The following is a 15,796-nucleotide window of genomic DNA, read 5'->3' as shown; positions in this document are numbered from 1 at the left end:
TTCAGCTCATTTTACTGATGAGGAAACTGAGGCAAATTGGATTAAATAAATTGCCACAGTGACATAACTAGTAACTGTCTGAGACTGGATTTGAACTCATGTCTTCTTGATTTCAAGCTGGATGCTCTATCCACTTAACTGGGCTAATAGAAGATGAGAAAGATTCTCTGTCTCCTATTCCCAGTTACTATTTCCAAAGCATAAAAGGGGAAGCTAATGCAATGCAGGCTTAACAAGGTACTCATCCTTCATCTCTCAAGATCTTTGGCTGGTTCTGGGATTTTTGTCCCTGCCTCCTTAGTGCTTGCCTCCTGTCTCTGGGGAGACTCTGATTTAGCAGAATGATTATACTTTGAGAGTATTAGCTTGCTATCTGTTACCATCCATCCATGTCAAGGTCAGAATCAAATAAAAATATTCTCGGTAGTTTGTCCTCAGGTAAAGTCTGAAGCTCTTAAGAACTTAAGTGATTTCTATGGTCAGTTCTGTTCCATATGGTCCTGCTCCATATCTTAGTTCTTTTTGGAGTTCCATAAAGGTCTGTTTTGTATTTTCTATACATCATAGTTAAAAATGTTTTTCCTTATCACCAGGACTCTATTCTAAGCAGTATTTATTTCAAGTTTTGCTTAAGACAAGCAACAACAAAATCACATTTTTCTGTTTTGTAAAAGAAGTAAACTTTTTTTGAGCTTTTTGACCTTGGTTTAATTTAACTCCCAAGTCCCTACCCCAGACTTTTAGAACGAGGCCCTCTTATCTTTAATTAACTGAACTCAGTGTGGGGGGCAGTGTTCACACCCCTAACCTTTGGCCAAGTAACATCACAAGAGCTACTGAATCTCTAGGGGAAACACAATTTCTCACCAGGCCAAAGCCAAGATGGAAGCATTCTCTGGAACAGTGGATCTTTGTGTGAAATTGGGGCTCCCTGCAACAGGTGGCTTGGTTGCCTGGTTTCAGTAAAAGAGAGCTGAAACCTCTGAAAATCATGACCTTTTACCTGAATTTCAATATATCCCTTTAATCAAATTTAGGCAGTGAAGGCAGAAATGCCCAAGGGTGGCAGAAAGGGACTGCTCTCTTTATTCAATAGCTTTGGTGGAGTTGGCATTGGGTTCCAAGGTATAAAGAAAGACACAACAGACTCTCAGAGGGAAAATTGACCTGGTTACATTCTCTTTATTTTTGGGAGCCTGGGAAGAGATTAGCTGTGTGCCACAGTCAAAGGGTTTTACTTTGCTCAACTTTCAGGTGAAGGAAAGACATCTCTCTGCCCCAGTTTCTGGCCCTGGGAGGAGTAACCCCTGGGACAGAAGGCAGGACTATAAACAACAGTAGCTATACAATTGGTAAGTGGAAATAGAAGCAATTGAATAGATGATACCTTTGCCTTGGGATAATTAATTTTTTTCAGCTTTTATTGATATCTTTTGTTTTTACATAACTCTTCATTTCTGAATATATTCCTTCTTCCTCTTTGAACATAGAGAAAACCTTTTGATAACAATGAAAAAGAGAAAAGAGAAAAAAAACACAAACCCCACCAAATTAAGCTCCTCAATCTCAGACACAAGCTGGCTGACCCTGGCTAAATCACTAAGTCTCTCAATTTACTTGGCTATAAAATGATGTGATTATACTCCTTCTAGGCCTTCTATGATTTTATGAATGAAAAATGACAATAATTTCCCTATGACTGTTGAGGGTATATTATCCTCCTCCCAGTTATCCTGACTTATATACAATCCAGGTCACATCCTCAAGTCTTCACTCTCTCTTCCTACCTCCCCTCTCCCTACATATCCAGGGCTATGCTGGTAAATATTTAATAACAAGTCCTCAGAACAGACAAATATACATACAAATATATGTATCTACATATATACACAATATATCATAGATACAATTGTATCTATATAAATGTGAAACATAAGTAGATACAATTGGATCTATATACATTTATAATATATTGTATAACAATTGGATCTACGTATTTATGCAAGTAGATCCAGTTATATATGCAATATGTCAATACATATATATACAATATGTCAATTGTATATTTGTATATATATATACTATATACATATATACGCAATATTTAAAAAATACAATTCCACACATTTTTATTTTCATTATTAATATTTTCTTCATAACTTTCTTGTCTAACCAATCATAATAATAAGTCAAACCCTGATTTATAAGGCTAGATGATTTCTGAAGTATAAATGCTCATATTGGAAATTTAGCAATTGCCTCTTTGGAACTGATTGATGCATGCTATGCTGCTCCATCTAAATTGTTGCACCAATTACAGCATCTCTCCTATGAGCCCCTTCTCCCTTTTGACATAATCACCAACCTGGTACAAGTTTTTATCATCTTACATTTGGACTGATATGATATCCTGCTGGTTGTTCTGTGTCCCTGAAGTCTCTCCCAACTTCCATCCATCCTGCGTCCATTCAGCTGACAAAATAACCTTCTTATAGGGCAATTGTGGCCATGCCATCCCTCACTCCCATTCAATAAATTCCAGTGGCTCCCTATCACTTATAGGATTAAATATTAAGTCTTCCATTCAGCCTTTGAAGCCCTTCTTAATCTGATCCTTTCCTACCCCTTTAAGTCTTTTTATGCTTCCTGAAATTGGTATATTTTTACTGGCTATCCATCATTCTTGAAATTCTCTCCCTTTCATCCCTTCCTTCTGGCTCTTTTGGCTTTCTTCAAGTTTCAGCTAAAATTCTACCTTCTGCAAGAAGCTTTTATTGATATCCCTTAATTTTTGTTCCTTCCCTTTGAGATTATTTCCAATTTAGCCCTTTGACATTTTATAGGTACATACTTATTTCATTTTCTATTCCGAATAATTTGTGAGCCCCCTAAAGGCACTAGTTAGCACATAGGAGGTGGCGAACAAATGTTTATTTGACTTCTTTTATACCCATAGTTCCCCATCTCTGTAAACAAGGGAGATCATTTTTAGTTTTATTTTTGCTTGATCATTATATTTTATACAACATTAATTTTTTATTGTTTTATTGTGTGTGGACTGTTTTCCATATTCTGCTTATATTACTTTGCCTCAGTTCACATAAGCCTCCTTGTACGCCTCCAAATTTTTCACATGGATCATTTTCTAGGGCAGAATAGTATTCCATTGCATTCATTTACCACATTTCATTTAGCTAGTTCATATTTTATGGGGTCATTCCACTTTGGTTCCAGTTCTGTTAGCTTCAGGGTATTTTCAATTAAAATCAATAAATGTTTATCAAGTGCCTGTTATGTACCAGGTGCTATGCTATATGCTATTTTCTAAACCTCCTTTGCGTATTACAAAAGGGAAACATCTAAGTCAGTGGTTTTCAAAACTTCAAAAATTACCTCACAGCACAGTATCATTCTTTGCTGTGAGAAAGCCCAATCTACCTTAGAAGACTTGTCTATACCCATGCATTTAATTGCCAGTGTAAATTCTCTACAATTCATAGCATACTTAGAGAAACTGTTGAGACACTTTTTTTCACATACCTTTTGAGAACCATTGATCTACATAGTAATAATAAACAAATACAAATATATACCATAATACTATTACTTAATCCATCAATTTGATAAACATTTATCACTTCTGTGCTAGGCACTATTCTAGAAGTTGGAAATAGACAAAAATGAAATAGTCCTTGACCTTATATTCTCTTCCTCTCCTAGACTTTTCCCCCATTGCCTTTCTCATCATTAACTAGCATTTATTGAACTCTTCTTGTCTACCAAGAGTTGTGCTGAACTGGGGGGGTGGTAGTAATTGTTCAGTTATTTTTCAGTCATGTCCATGTTCTCATGGCCCCAATTGAGGTTTTCTTGGTGGAGATACTGCAGTGGTTTGCCATTTTCTTCTCCAGTTCATTTTTACAGATGAGGTAACTGAGGCAAACAGGGTTAAATGACTTACTCTGCATCAGTTACAGTTAGTAATTGTCTCTGGACAGATTTGAAATCAGGAAGATGAATCTTCTTCAAGCCCTGAAGTCTAGCAACCTCAGCTACTCTAGTGGCTGGGGGAGAGGAAAAACAACTCTGTTTTATTCTAAAGAAACAGATAACTATGTAACACACAACCTAGTCAGAGTTAACTAGATATTCTCTAAAGACCCTGGGGATGGTGGACAGGAAAAAACTTCTTATAATAGATAGAATTTAAGCAGTCTTGAAAGAAGTCAGAAAATCCAGGAAAATTTGAGAAGGAAGACCATTTCTGGTCTAGTTTGCAAAAACAGAGTTAGAAGATGGAGGGAGAATCATATAGGAGGAACAGTAAGAAGACCAGTGTTGCTTGACCTTATAGTACTTGGCAAGTTAAAAATTATAAGACTAAAAAGGTACAAGAGGACCAAGTAGAATCCATTTTCTTTGCTCTATTTGAGTAATGAAATAGAATTGTTTCTATCATTCTGGAAAGCAATCAGTAACTATACTCCAAAGTCTGTAAACATGATATCTCCTTCGATATGCTAGTTTTTGTTGTTTAGTCTCAAAGCAGGTACCCTCTTTGCTGAAAGTCATTACTCCTAGTAGATTTCTGCCTCTCTATTCCCATTCAGAGTCAAATTCTTAGAAAGAATACTGCCTAAATTTGTTATCTAATTCTTCATTTCCCATTTACTTTTATAATTTTTAGCCATCTAATCTTAATTTGGATGATTCCATTGGACAATTCCAGCATTGTCCAAACAAGGCTGGCAACCCTGTCTGAACTGCTACATCTCAGTGTTTTCTCATTCTTAATCTTTTTTAATCTCTCTGCAGTTTTACATTATTGACCAACTAATCCCACCCTTCTCCTGAAAACATTTTTGTGGCCAAAATAACTATTTCCCTTTTGGACAGTCAGTAAACTGGTTGATCAAAGGAATTCTATACATAGAGCTTATTTAAAAAAAAATTTTTTTTAGATGCTCTAAGTCACAATTGATCACAATAATGCAAATTAAGACAACTCTGAGGTACCACTACACACCTCTTAGATTGGCTATCAGATGACAGGAAAAGATAATGACCAGTGTTGGAGGGGATGTGGGAAAATGGATACATTGTTGGTGGAATTGTGGATTGATTCAACCATGCTGGAGGGCAATTTGGAACTATGCTCAGAAAGTTATCAAACTGTGCATACCCTTTGATCCAGCAGTGTTACTTCTGGGCTTACATCCCAAAGAGATCTTAAAGGAGGGAAAGGGACTCACATGTGCAAAAATGTTTGTGGCAGCCCTTTTTATAGTGGCAAGAAACTGGAAACTAATGGATAGCCATCAGTTGGAGAATGGCTGAATAAATTGTGGTATATAAATGTTATGGAACATTATTGTTCTATAAGAAATGACCAGCAGGATGATTACAGAGAGGCCTGGAGAGACTTACATGAACTGATGCTAAGTGAAATGAGCAGAATCAGGAGATTATTGTACACAGCAACAACAGGATTATACAATGATCAATTCCGATGGATGTGGCTGTTTTCAACAAGGAGATGACTCAGGCCAGTTCTAAGGATTTTGTGATGAACAGAACTATATACATGTAGAGAGAGGACAGTGGGAACTGAGTGTGGAGCACAACATAGCATTTTCACTATTTTTGCTGTTGTTTGCTTGCATTTTATTTTTCTTTTATTTTTGGTTTGATTTTTCTTGTGCAGCAAGATAATTGTATAAATGTGTATTGGATTTAACATATATTTTTACCATGTTTAATATATATTGGATTACTTGCCATGTAGGGTATGGGATAGGGGAGAGAGAGGGAAAATTGGAACACAAGGTTTTGTAAGGGTTAAGGTTGAAAAATTATCTATGCATATGTTTTGAAAATAAAAAAACTTTAATAAAAACTATCTTATTTTCTATGTACAAAAATGTTTATAGCAGCTCTTTCATCAAGGCAAAGAATTGGAAAATTGAGGGGATATCCCTCAATTGTAGAATGGCTGATTATTATGATGTGCAAAAAGAGATAATGACAAGGATGATCTCAGAAAGATCTGGAAAATCCTCTATGAGCTCATGCAAAGTGAAATGTATTATATACAAAGGAACAGCAATATTATAAGATGATCAGCTATGAATGACTTCACCATTCTTAGCAATACAATGATCCAGGACAATTGGGGGGGGGAGGGGCAGGTATGAAGAGAGATAATCTGGAACTCAAAGTTTTAAAAACAAATTTAAACATTATTTTGGGGAAAAACAAAATATTAAATAGTGAAATATTAAATAGTGAAAAATATTTTATTTTTAAATCGCAGAACAAAACAAGCATTTCTATAACATAGTAAAAGAAAAAGGATGGTTACACATGAAACTGCAAATCTACCATATAAAACTTGCTTTTCCCTTCAAATATATGGTTATCATGTACATTTCTTTTTTTTTTCCTTTTCTGAAAATTCCCTCTACTTTCTGGACACTTTGTTTTTCCTGATTTTTCTCCTAGCTGATTGCATCTTCTCAGTTTTCTTGACTACACCATCATGCTTATCTCACCCCTGAACTATATATAGCTGCTCTTCCCCAAATTCAATGTTTAATCTTCTGAGTCTTCACTCTGATAAAGGATCGATGTCCTATTTTAGGATTATAATCTCATCTCTACCTTTTTAAGATCTTTCAGGTCCAGGCCAATTAATTGGTATAGTAAATAGAGCATCAGCCCTGAAGTCAAGAAGGAGGATCTGAGTTCAAATCTGGCCTTAGATGCTTTATATTTCCTGGCTGTATGACCCTGGACAAGTCACTTAATCCCAATTGCCTCAGGGGGAAAATAAAAAGATCTTTCAGATTCTTAAGTAATCTACAAAGCCTTTCCTGATATTTCTACTCTCTAAAAGAATAGTCTAAATACATATAATATAAAAGAAAAAGAATAGTTCAAATTAATTTGTATTTACTTAGCTATTTAGCTACTTTATTTATCTGTGAAAAGTAAATTCTTTGAGTGAAGAGACAATTTTCTTTTTGTCTTTGTATATCCCACACCTACCATAATTCTTTGAAAATAGGAGATGGCATAATAAATAGTTATTGAATAGGACTGAAGGTCAGGGATGTCTGATGACAGATAAGTATTGAAAATACCTTCTGAATTATTATTTCAGCTGCTCTTATGCTAGTCTTAGAAGGAATGTTACAATTTTACTTTTTCTTAGTCTTTAATTATTTTCAATTACATATAAAGACATTTTTTAACATTCATTTAAAAAAAATTTGAATTAGAAGCTTTTGTTTGTCCTTCCCCATTCCCCTCACTATAACAGTAAACTATTTGATAAAGATTATTCACGTAATACTTCAATTTTCAAGAAAACATCAGTAGATTATATTATGTGAAAGTACAGTCACATTTGATAGCAAGTCTCAAGACAGGAACAGGAAATGGAAGTCTGTGTCCAACATCTGGAAAACAGCCTTAGGGGAGGGGAGGGATATATTTACAGTGGTTTGAGAGTCTTCATTTCCTTTACATTTTATTTAATGCTGCTTTTAAAAGTTAAAAATACTAGAAATGACAGAATCATAGAATCTTATAAATCTCTCTCTCATTAGATTTTCATCCCCCTTCTATGTATCCTCAGAACTTACCCCACTGTCTGGCACAGAGTAGAAACTTAGATATTTGTTGAGTGACTAATTTTCTTTTTGAAGAGAAAAGGAACTTCTTTATAGATGAGAAATCTTAGACTCACAAAGGTCAAGTTAGAAATTAGGGTTAGCTATTAATGTTAGATTTAAATCTAAGAGTAGCACTGAATTAGTAACAGCTAATTCCAGCTATGTCTGGAACTGAGGTTGATTCACATCTTGGGCCACTGGTTCTGGCAGAAATGATTTCAGGGTCCCCTTATTCAATCTCTGAGGGATCTTCTCCAATCTTGTCACTGATAGATGCTGAACTCTGAAAGATGAGCTAGACTCTCTCATCCTAAGGGATTGCCTGAGAGTTGAAGCCACAGCGGAAGAGCAGAGGAAGCATTAAAAATGAGGAAAAACCAGAGAAAAACAGCAAAACTGGGTCTAAGAAGTAGCTGATGAAAGCAGTTAATGGGCACTAAAACTGAGACAAAGGCTGCATGCTACAATTATGTAGGAGTAATATAGGGCAGGCACTCTTACTGTAAATGGTCAATGCTCCTAAAATGGATCTGTTGACCCTTCCTCCTCTCATCTTCCTATTGCCTCAACTCTCCCTTAGATTATGAACTTCTTGAGAGCAGGGACTTTGTTTTTGTCCTTTTTTGTTTCATTAGCCCTCAGCATGGTGCCTGGCATTTTTTGTTTATTTTTCAATCATTTCAGTCATGACCAACTCTCCATTTGGGGGTTTTCTTAACAGAGATACTGGAGTAGTTTGTCATTTCCTTCTCCGACTCATTTAACAGATGAGAAATATAGACAAACAGTAAACTGACCCACCTAGGGTCACCCAGCTAGTAAGTGGTTAAGGCTGGATTTGAATTCAGGTCTTCCTGACTTCAGGCTTAGTCTCTATTCACTGCACCATCTAATTGTACCTAGCACTTAGTAGGTGCTTAATAAATGCTTGTTGAGTGACTGACTTTCACTTTGGAGAAGAAAAGAATCTGTTACTTTTCTTGGAATATGCTAATTCCTTGAAAGACTTTTTTCTACTTTTTAAAATTTGTTAACTTCCTGTTCACTTCATCTTTTTAAATTGACTCATTTAATTTATGTGCATAACTACCAGTTGTAGCAGAGGTCAGCAAGAAGGCAATTCTGGAGAAGACGAAAGACAGATATTAAATCACAGTATCTTTCCAGAACACTCTTTTTTGTCTGGAAGCTCAGAGCTTATAAAAGAGAATTATTGATTCATTTTTATAACTTCTAGGGCAGAGAGAGAAAAACATTTACTAAGATCCATTCTAGACAATGAATCAGCAGACTAATCTGCCTAGAGGTGGGAGTGAGGTGGGGAGATTGTGACCAGTTGACCTGGTACTGGAGGCAGGGGCTTTACAAATTTCTTTCACATTTTTTTCTTAGTCTGGTTTGAAAGAAAATCCTTTCCCAGAGAACAAGAGCTGGAGAAATGACTAAAGACTATACTAATATATTAATAATATCTATAAAAAACTAATATCCAGTTAACATAAGGAGGGGTACAGCACATCTATAAAAGGAAGTGACAATCTTGTTCATCAATACAACAGATAAAAGCAGCACTTCACCATCACCACTGCCTCCAAACTAATGCTCTATTATACTACCTGCAAATAGTAGGTCATACAAATCACACTTAAGTGGAGTATTGTATGAAATGGAAATTTCAATTACCTGGTAATGGATTTCTTCTCATTGATGAAAATCAGAGGAAATTGGTGAGGACTGGTGGTCATTTTTCTCCACTCATTCAAACTGGCTGAAATGACATATAAAAAAGAAATCAACATGAATGTTTATTTCAGATGATTCTTGACTATGTCGATTGAATGGCAAAAATCAGGAAAGAGATTATTGGGTTATGTTCAGTGAAGGGGATTATTATATTCAAATAGAGACTGGTTTTCCAATTCAATGAAAGTGTTTCATCAAACTTTTGTTCCAAATATTTTGTTGCTACTGTTGTGAGAGAAATTTTGTACAGTAATAGGAGGTATAGGTGTATATATAGGTATACTTTTAGGTATACTTAGGGACAATCCCAAATCTGGTCTTGATACTTACTGGCTGTGAGACCCTCAGCAAGTCCCTTAGCATCTGTTTATCTGTTTGCTGTAATCTACTGGAGATGAAAATGGCAAACTATTGTAGTATCTTTGTGAGAAAACTCTTTGGACAGTATTGATATACTATGGTCCACAGGGTCACAAAGAGTTGAACATGATTGAATGATAAGAAACTTAGATCAACATACCAACAAATTGGAGAAAGCTTCCATAGAACCCATCTCTTTCCCCCTCCTTTCTTCCTTCACATAGCTAGGAATTGTTAAGTGTCTGAGGTTGGATTTGAAGTCAGGTCCTCCTGATTCCAGGGCTGGTACTCTATCCAGTGCTTCATCTAACTGCCCCAAGAGGTAGTTTCTTAAGAAAGGAATTTGCTTTGGGAAAATAGGGACTGGAGCCAAGATAATTAGAGAATTTATGGCATTTTCAACCATGTTATGGAGCTAACTGGTCAGTTTAATTAAATTGTTCTTGTATTTTATCTTTGAGCAGTGTTCTCATGTATAGTCTACACATGGGAGTGTTTTCCTTTTTTTATATGCAAAAAAAGCAATTCAACCCAAATGGACAAACCCTGTTCCCATAAAGCAAATAGAAATGCAAGTACTCAGCAGGCTGAAATCATGCTCTGACTTGACCAGTCTACTAAATTTTGCCTAATTTCCTTTTGCTAATAGTAAGCTTTGGAGAGTGAGTTTTGACTAGTGACCTTCTTCTTTTTAACACTTTAAGTTCAGTGGTACCAAGGTTTAACTAGAGGACTTAAGTGGAAAATGTTCCTTTCACTCCATCTTTTTCAATAATGGAATGCCTTATTATCTGGACCTCTAAACCCACAAAGAGAATTAAATTTGAAGACAGCAGAAGCAAGATGCTGGAGTTAGAGTTATAAAGTTTGGGAGATACATTCTTCATACTTAAACAATACAGTGCTCTCCTATGTAATTATATTGACCAAGTTTGGCTCCGGAGAAGAATTGAGAAAATATGACTCTCCTCTCTTTGCAGAGGTGGGGAATTATGGGTGCAGAATATTATATATGCTGTCAAACATTATTGATATGTCGAACATTTTTAAACTGCTTTTTCCTCCTTCCTTTTTCTTTTTTTCTTTTTTTTAATTTAATAGCCTTTTATTTACAGGATATATGCATGGGTAACTTTACAGCATTAACAATTGCCAAACCTCTTGTTCCAATTTTTCACCTCCTTACCCCCCCCCCCCCTCCCCTAGATGGCAGGATGACCAGTAGATGTTAAATATATTAAAATATAAATTAGATACACAATAAGTATACATGACCAAAACGTTATTTTGCTGTACAAAAAGAATCAGACTCTGAAATATTGTACAATTAGCTTGTGAAGGAAATCAAAAATGCAGGTGTGCATAAATATATCCTCCTTCCTTTTTCTTGTTAAATCTTTGTTACTAGGGATGAATCTTTATGTAGGGCAAGGTGAAGGAATATATATTTTTTTCAAAAATGAAGGTTTTATTTTTAAAGTTACTAATAAAAATAAGATTAAAAATAAATTTAAAAGTATAATAACAAACATGAAATAATGCTTTTTACTTGTCTTTCTCTTTTCATTTCCAGTCTGCTTTATATTTCTTTTGTAATAAGCCCACGTACTCCTCATAGTCTTCCTCCTCTAGGAAATCTCAGATGAACACTGATTAACTCTTTCAACTACTTCTTTTCCTAGCACCTCTTAATTAATTTCAAAATTACGTATTACAGTTCAAACATATGATGATGTAGAATTCTCTGGGGGTTGCTGATCCCACAGAAGTAAGCATTCTCTAATCTTCTCACCTGATTATAGTCCTGTTGACCTATGGTTGTTGTTCAGGTCTAACATCTATATCATAGGAGAATTTTCCAACAATTTTATTTCCCCTTTAATGCTTATTATTCCTTGTAGAATACATGACTTTTAGGAAAAAACCCAACACTCTCTGAATTAAGATTAATGCAGGACATATGGACACAGAAAACCTTTGTAAGTATTCTGACCTTCAGGGCGGGCTCATGGTTACAAATGACTTGTGTCTTTAGTCCTCAATTATTACTGAACATAGCCAGGAAGACTAACATATATGGGATGCTCTTGGTCACTTAAAAGACTACTTCACCTTTTTAGAGTCAAAATCATAATCATGAATGGATGAATGAAAAAAGTATTTATTACTAAGAGTTCACTCTTTACAAAGCCAGTGCTTAGCATCATGGATTTGTATTTTCCATACAAATAGAAAAGTCAGTCCCTACTCTCCAGGAGCTCAAATTCCAATGGGGAGATGACACATGAAAGCTACAAGTCATGCTGATGCTAGTTTACATTTATATAGCATTCAAAAATTGGCAAGACATTTCCCTCACTAAATCCATGTGAAGTAGGATTTAGAGATGCCTTTAGCAATAATTTAATCTAATCTTTGCATTTTGCCAATGAGGAAACCAAGGTCAGAAGAGATGATGTGGCTTGCCTAAAATCAAATAGAGTCTGAACCTTGGTCATTTGTAAAATATGAACAAAAAAGTTCAGCAAAGTGAAGTGACTTCCATAGGGTCACATAGCTAGTAAATAATTCAAGTTAAGGCTCAAACCTAGTCCCCAAGTCAAGAGTTCTTTCTGCTCCTCCAAGCTCCACACTAATGAAGGGTTGAATGAAGGGAACTAAGTTGTTTTCTCATTGGTTCCCAAAGCTGTTCTCATTGTTTTGACCTGGGCCTGTAATTTCCTTGGTGTTGAGAATTACCAATGAAGAAACTCCTTTTCACCAGTGAAGAATGGTGAGTGTTCTACAGCTTTTAATTTTAGATAACTGTCAGAGGCACTGGGAGACTAAATGATTTGGCCAGTCACACAGTCAGAATGTGTCACAGGCTAGACTTGAACCCCGATATCACTGACACATCACACATTCTCTTTCCTGTTGCTTATTTGTATTAATCAACAAAAGTCACTAATGTTCTTTAGGAAAACTAGATATTTATGCTATATTTATACTGTGAATCACAATCACTGGTAACTTAAATTAGATGGAATAAAACCATTTTGTTGTTGGTCATAGGCCATCAGATGGCTTAAGAAGATTTCAGGTGATTGAAAGAAAATATTTGTGACACCTTTAAATCATTCCATAGTTTTAGAAAGGAAGCCTATTGAATCAAATGAAAGAGAAGAATGCAAAACCAAAATAAATTCCCCTTCCCCTCCCCCCCAACTGTTAAATGAAAATTGGGTAGGCCACAAATGAACCTGAGATTAAGAATAAAATATTTTAGAAATACCTGAAAAGTCAGGACATGCTTCTGGCAAATGAGTCATTGATAATGAAATGCAAGAGAAAACAGTCTTTGCTCTTTTCCCCTTTTACTAGGAATTTGATGAGAGTGTCTCTTTAAAACATGTTTTGATCTAGGAGATCTAAAGATTGGCTTTAATACAGTCTCCTAAACATCGGAAGGGAAGAAAGCAGGGACATCAAACAGTAAAGGCCAATAGTATATGTATTACCTATTTTGATATATTTAACAAATATTTGTTTATTGATTTATTTCAGAACAAATCAATAGCAATAGATTTAAAGAATATCAGTATTTACAGGCATAAATTTCAGTCCTGATAAATTCAGTCATTTGAAATTGATAATTTAATCAATTAAGGTTAAACATTTATTAAATGTCTTTTGTGTGCCAAGTATTCTTTTAAGGACTGGAGATACCAACAACAAAAATAAAAGTCCCAATTTTTAATTCCAATTCAACAAAGCTTTTGGCTAAACCAAACTACCCTTAAAGAGCTTACTTTCTTTTGGGAGGAAGTAGAGAGGGAAAAAAATATACAAATATAATTATCTACATGATACATACAAAATAATATAAGGCAATTGGTGAGGGGAAACATATGCACCTGGGGCCACCAGGGAAATCTTCATATTGAAGATAGCAATTGAGTTGGGTTTGGGTAATGGATAATCAGAGAGCCACAAAGGAGGAGGCTAAGTATTTTGGGTGTGGGGATAGTGTGTGTCAGAGATGTGAGTGAAAAATAGCAACCAGGCAACTGGCTAGACTCCAGAGTGTTTATAGAGTAATGATATATAATAAAGATGGAAAGGTATGCTGAAGTCAAGACTTAAATGTCAAGTGGAGGAGTTTATATTTAATCTTAGAAGTATTCTTAGAAGGGGGTCACTAGACGTCACTGAGTGAGGTAGTCAGATTAGTGCTTTAGGATAATAGGTTTTGCAGTTATTTGGAGGTTAGCTTGGAAAGGGTAGATCAATTAACAGACTATTATATTTGTCTAGACTAAAGGTGATGAAGTGATGTAATAGGGATGTGAACTTTCAAGAAGAGAGAATGTGAAAGATGATGCTGACCACATTTGGTAATTGAGTGGATACTGGAATGAGGAAGAGTGGAGGTTAAAGATGATTTCAAGTTTGTGAAACTAGGTGGCAAGAAAAATGGCCATGGAATTCCCTTCCAAAGAAACAGGGAGGTTTGGAAGAGTGAATTTGGGAGGAAAAATAATGAACTGAGTTTTTGACATGTTCTGTTTGAGAGGCATTTGAGATATCCAGCACAAAATATTCAATAACAGTGAGAAAGGAAGAACAGGAACTCAGAAGAGAGACTGGGGCTGGAATATATACATAAATATTTCTGATAGATGATAAATATAAACACACAGAGAGATAGAGATAGAGATGAGATGAGATGAGAAGAGAGCACCCAGAAGGATCCTGGGATATATCCATAGTTCTGATAAGTCATTTTCCAGTCATATCCAATTCTTTGTGATTGACCCAATTTGTGGTTTTTCTTGGCAAAGATACTGGAGTCATATACCATTTCCTTCTCTAGCTCATTTTTCAGATGAGGAAACTGAGGCAAACAAGGTTAAGTAACTTACCCAGGATTACACAGCTAGCAAGTGTCTGAATTTAAACTCGGGAAAATGAGTTTTCCTGACTCCAGACCCAGCAGGAAGTCACTTATCCTCTATTTACCTCATTTTCTTCAACTGTAAAATGGAAATGATGGCACCTACCTCAGAGGATTAATGCAAAAATCAAGCGAGCTATATACAAAGTGTTTAGTATAGTATCTGACACATAGTAGATGCTATATAAATGCTACCCATAATGATTATTATTGTTATATGGAGAAAGAATAGTCAGAACAGTGGAGGAAAGATAAGTAAGAGTAGTCTTAAGACAATGCAGAAAAGAAAGTATTCATGAGAAGAGGTTGGTCAATGGTATTCTGAGGTGAAACAGTCTCTTCTCTTATTTTAGAAAATTAACACATTATCTATTCCCTTCCAATTGTTCTAAAGAATTTACTTTTCTGGGTTTCTCTTATCTCAAATGTTTGCATTTCAAAGATCCTAAACAACCATTTTTCATTTTCAGGAATGATTCAAAATCCTCCCTTTTATTAAGTTCTGTTTTTTTCTTCCTTGTAGGATTATAGTCAATTTTCTTTGGTAAGTTATTTTTGATTGTAAGTCTTTGTATTTTGCCTTGTGAAATATTGTTTTTAAGATTTCCTTTCCTTGATCATAGTTGTAATTTAGTCTTGTGTGACCCTGATTGAAGCTCTTTGGTACCTGAATTCATTCTAGCTGTTTCAGAATTTTTCTTAGACCTAGAAACGCTAGATTTCAGCTATAATATTTCTGTATGCTTTTAATTTGAGCTTTCTTTTCAAAAAAAGAGCAATGAGATTCTATTTTCACTTTACCTTTGTATTTTGATATGGATTATTTTCCTTTATGATTGATTCGAATAAAAGCATCTGATTACTAGGCCTTATGATGGTTTTTTCTTCACTTGGTCTATTCCTACTAAGAGTCCCTATATATTTTAGGCCCTGAGGGATCGGTCTGATTTCAGGTCCCACTAGTGCTCTAGATTAACACATGGGCTTTAGACTATTAAATGGAGCTCCCTTTGTCTTCAATCTTCCCTGATATGAGTCCTCTCCCATTGCTTGTTGGCTTCTATTCATCATCTTGTGGAGT

The 15,796-nt window shown here is 35.4% G+C and overlaps 1 protein-coding gene across 1 annotated transcript in view; it reads right to left on the bottom strand.

Moving 5' to 3' along the window:
* RASSF6 (Ras association domain family member 6) overlaps positions 1–15,796 on the bottom strand; it is a 59,554-nt gene that overhangs the window by 37,896 nt on the left and 5,862 nt on the right. Inside the window, exon 2 of the mRNA XM_031942251.1 lies at positions 9,360–9,444. Coding sequence (XP_031798111.1) covers positions 9,360–9,421 — 62 coding nt within the window. The 5' untranslated portion in view covers positions 9,422–9,444. The remainder of the gene's footprint in view (positions 1–9,359; positions 9,445–15,796) is intronic.

The sequence above is a fragment of the Sarcophilus harrisii genome, chromosome 6, assembly GCF_902635505.1.
Source record: "Sarcophilus harrisii chromosome 6, mSarHar1.11, whole genome shotgun sequence".
NCBI lineage: Eukaryota > Metazoa > Chordata > Mammalia > Dasyuromorphia > Dasyuridae > Sarcophilus > Sarcophilus harrisii.
Note: the sequence above shows the minus strand (reverse complement) of the source record. Positions and strands in the feature narration are given on the sequence as shown.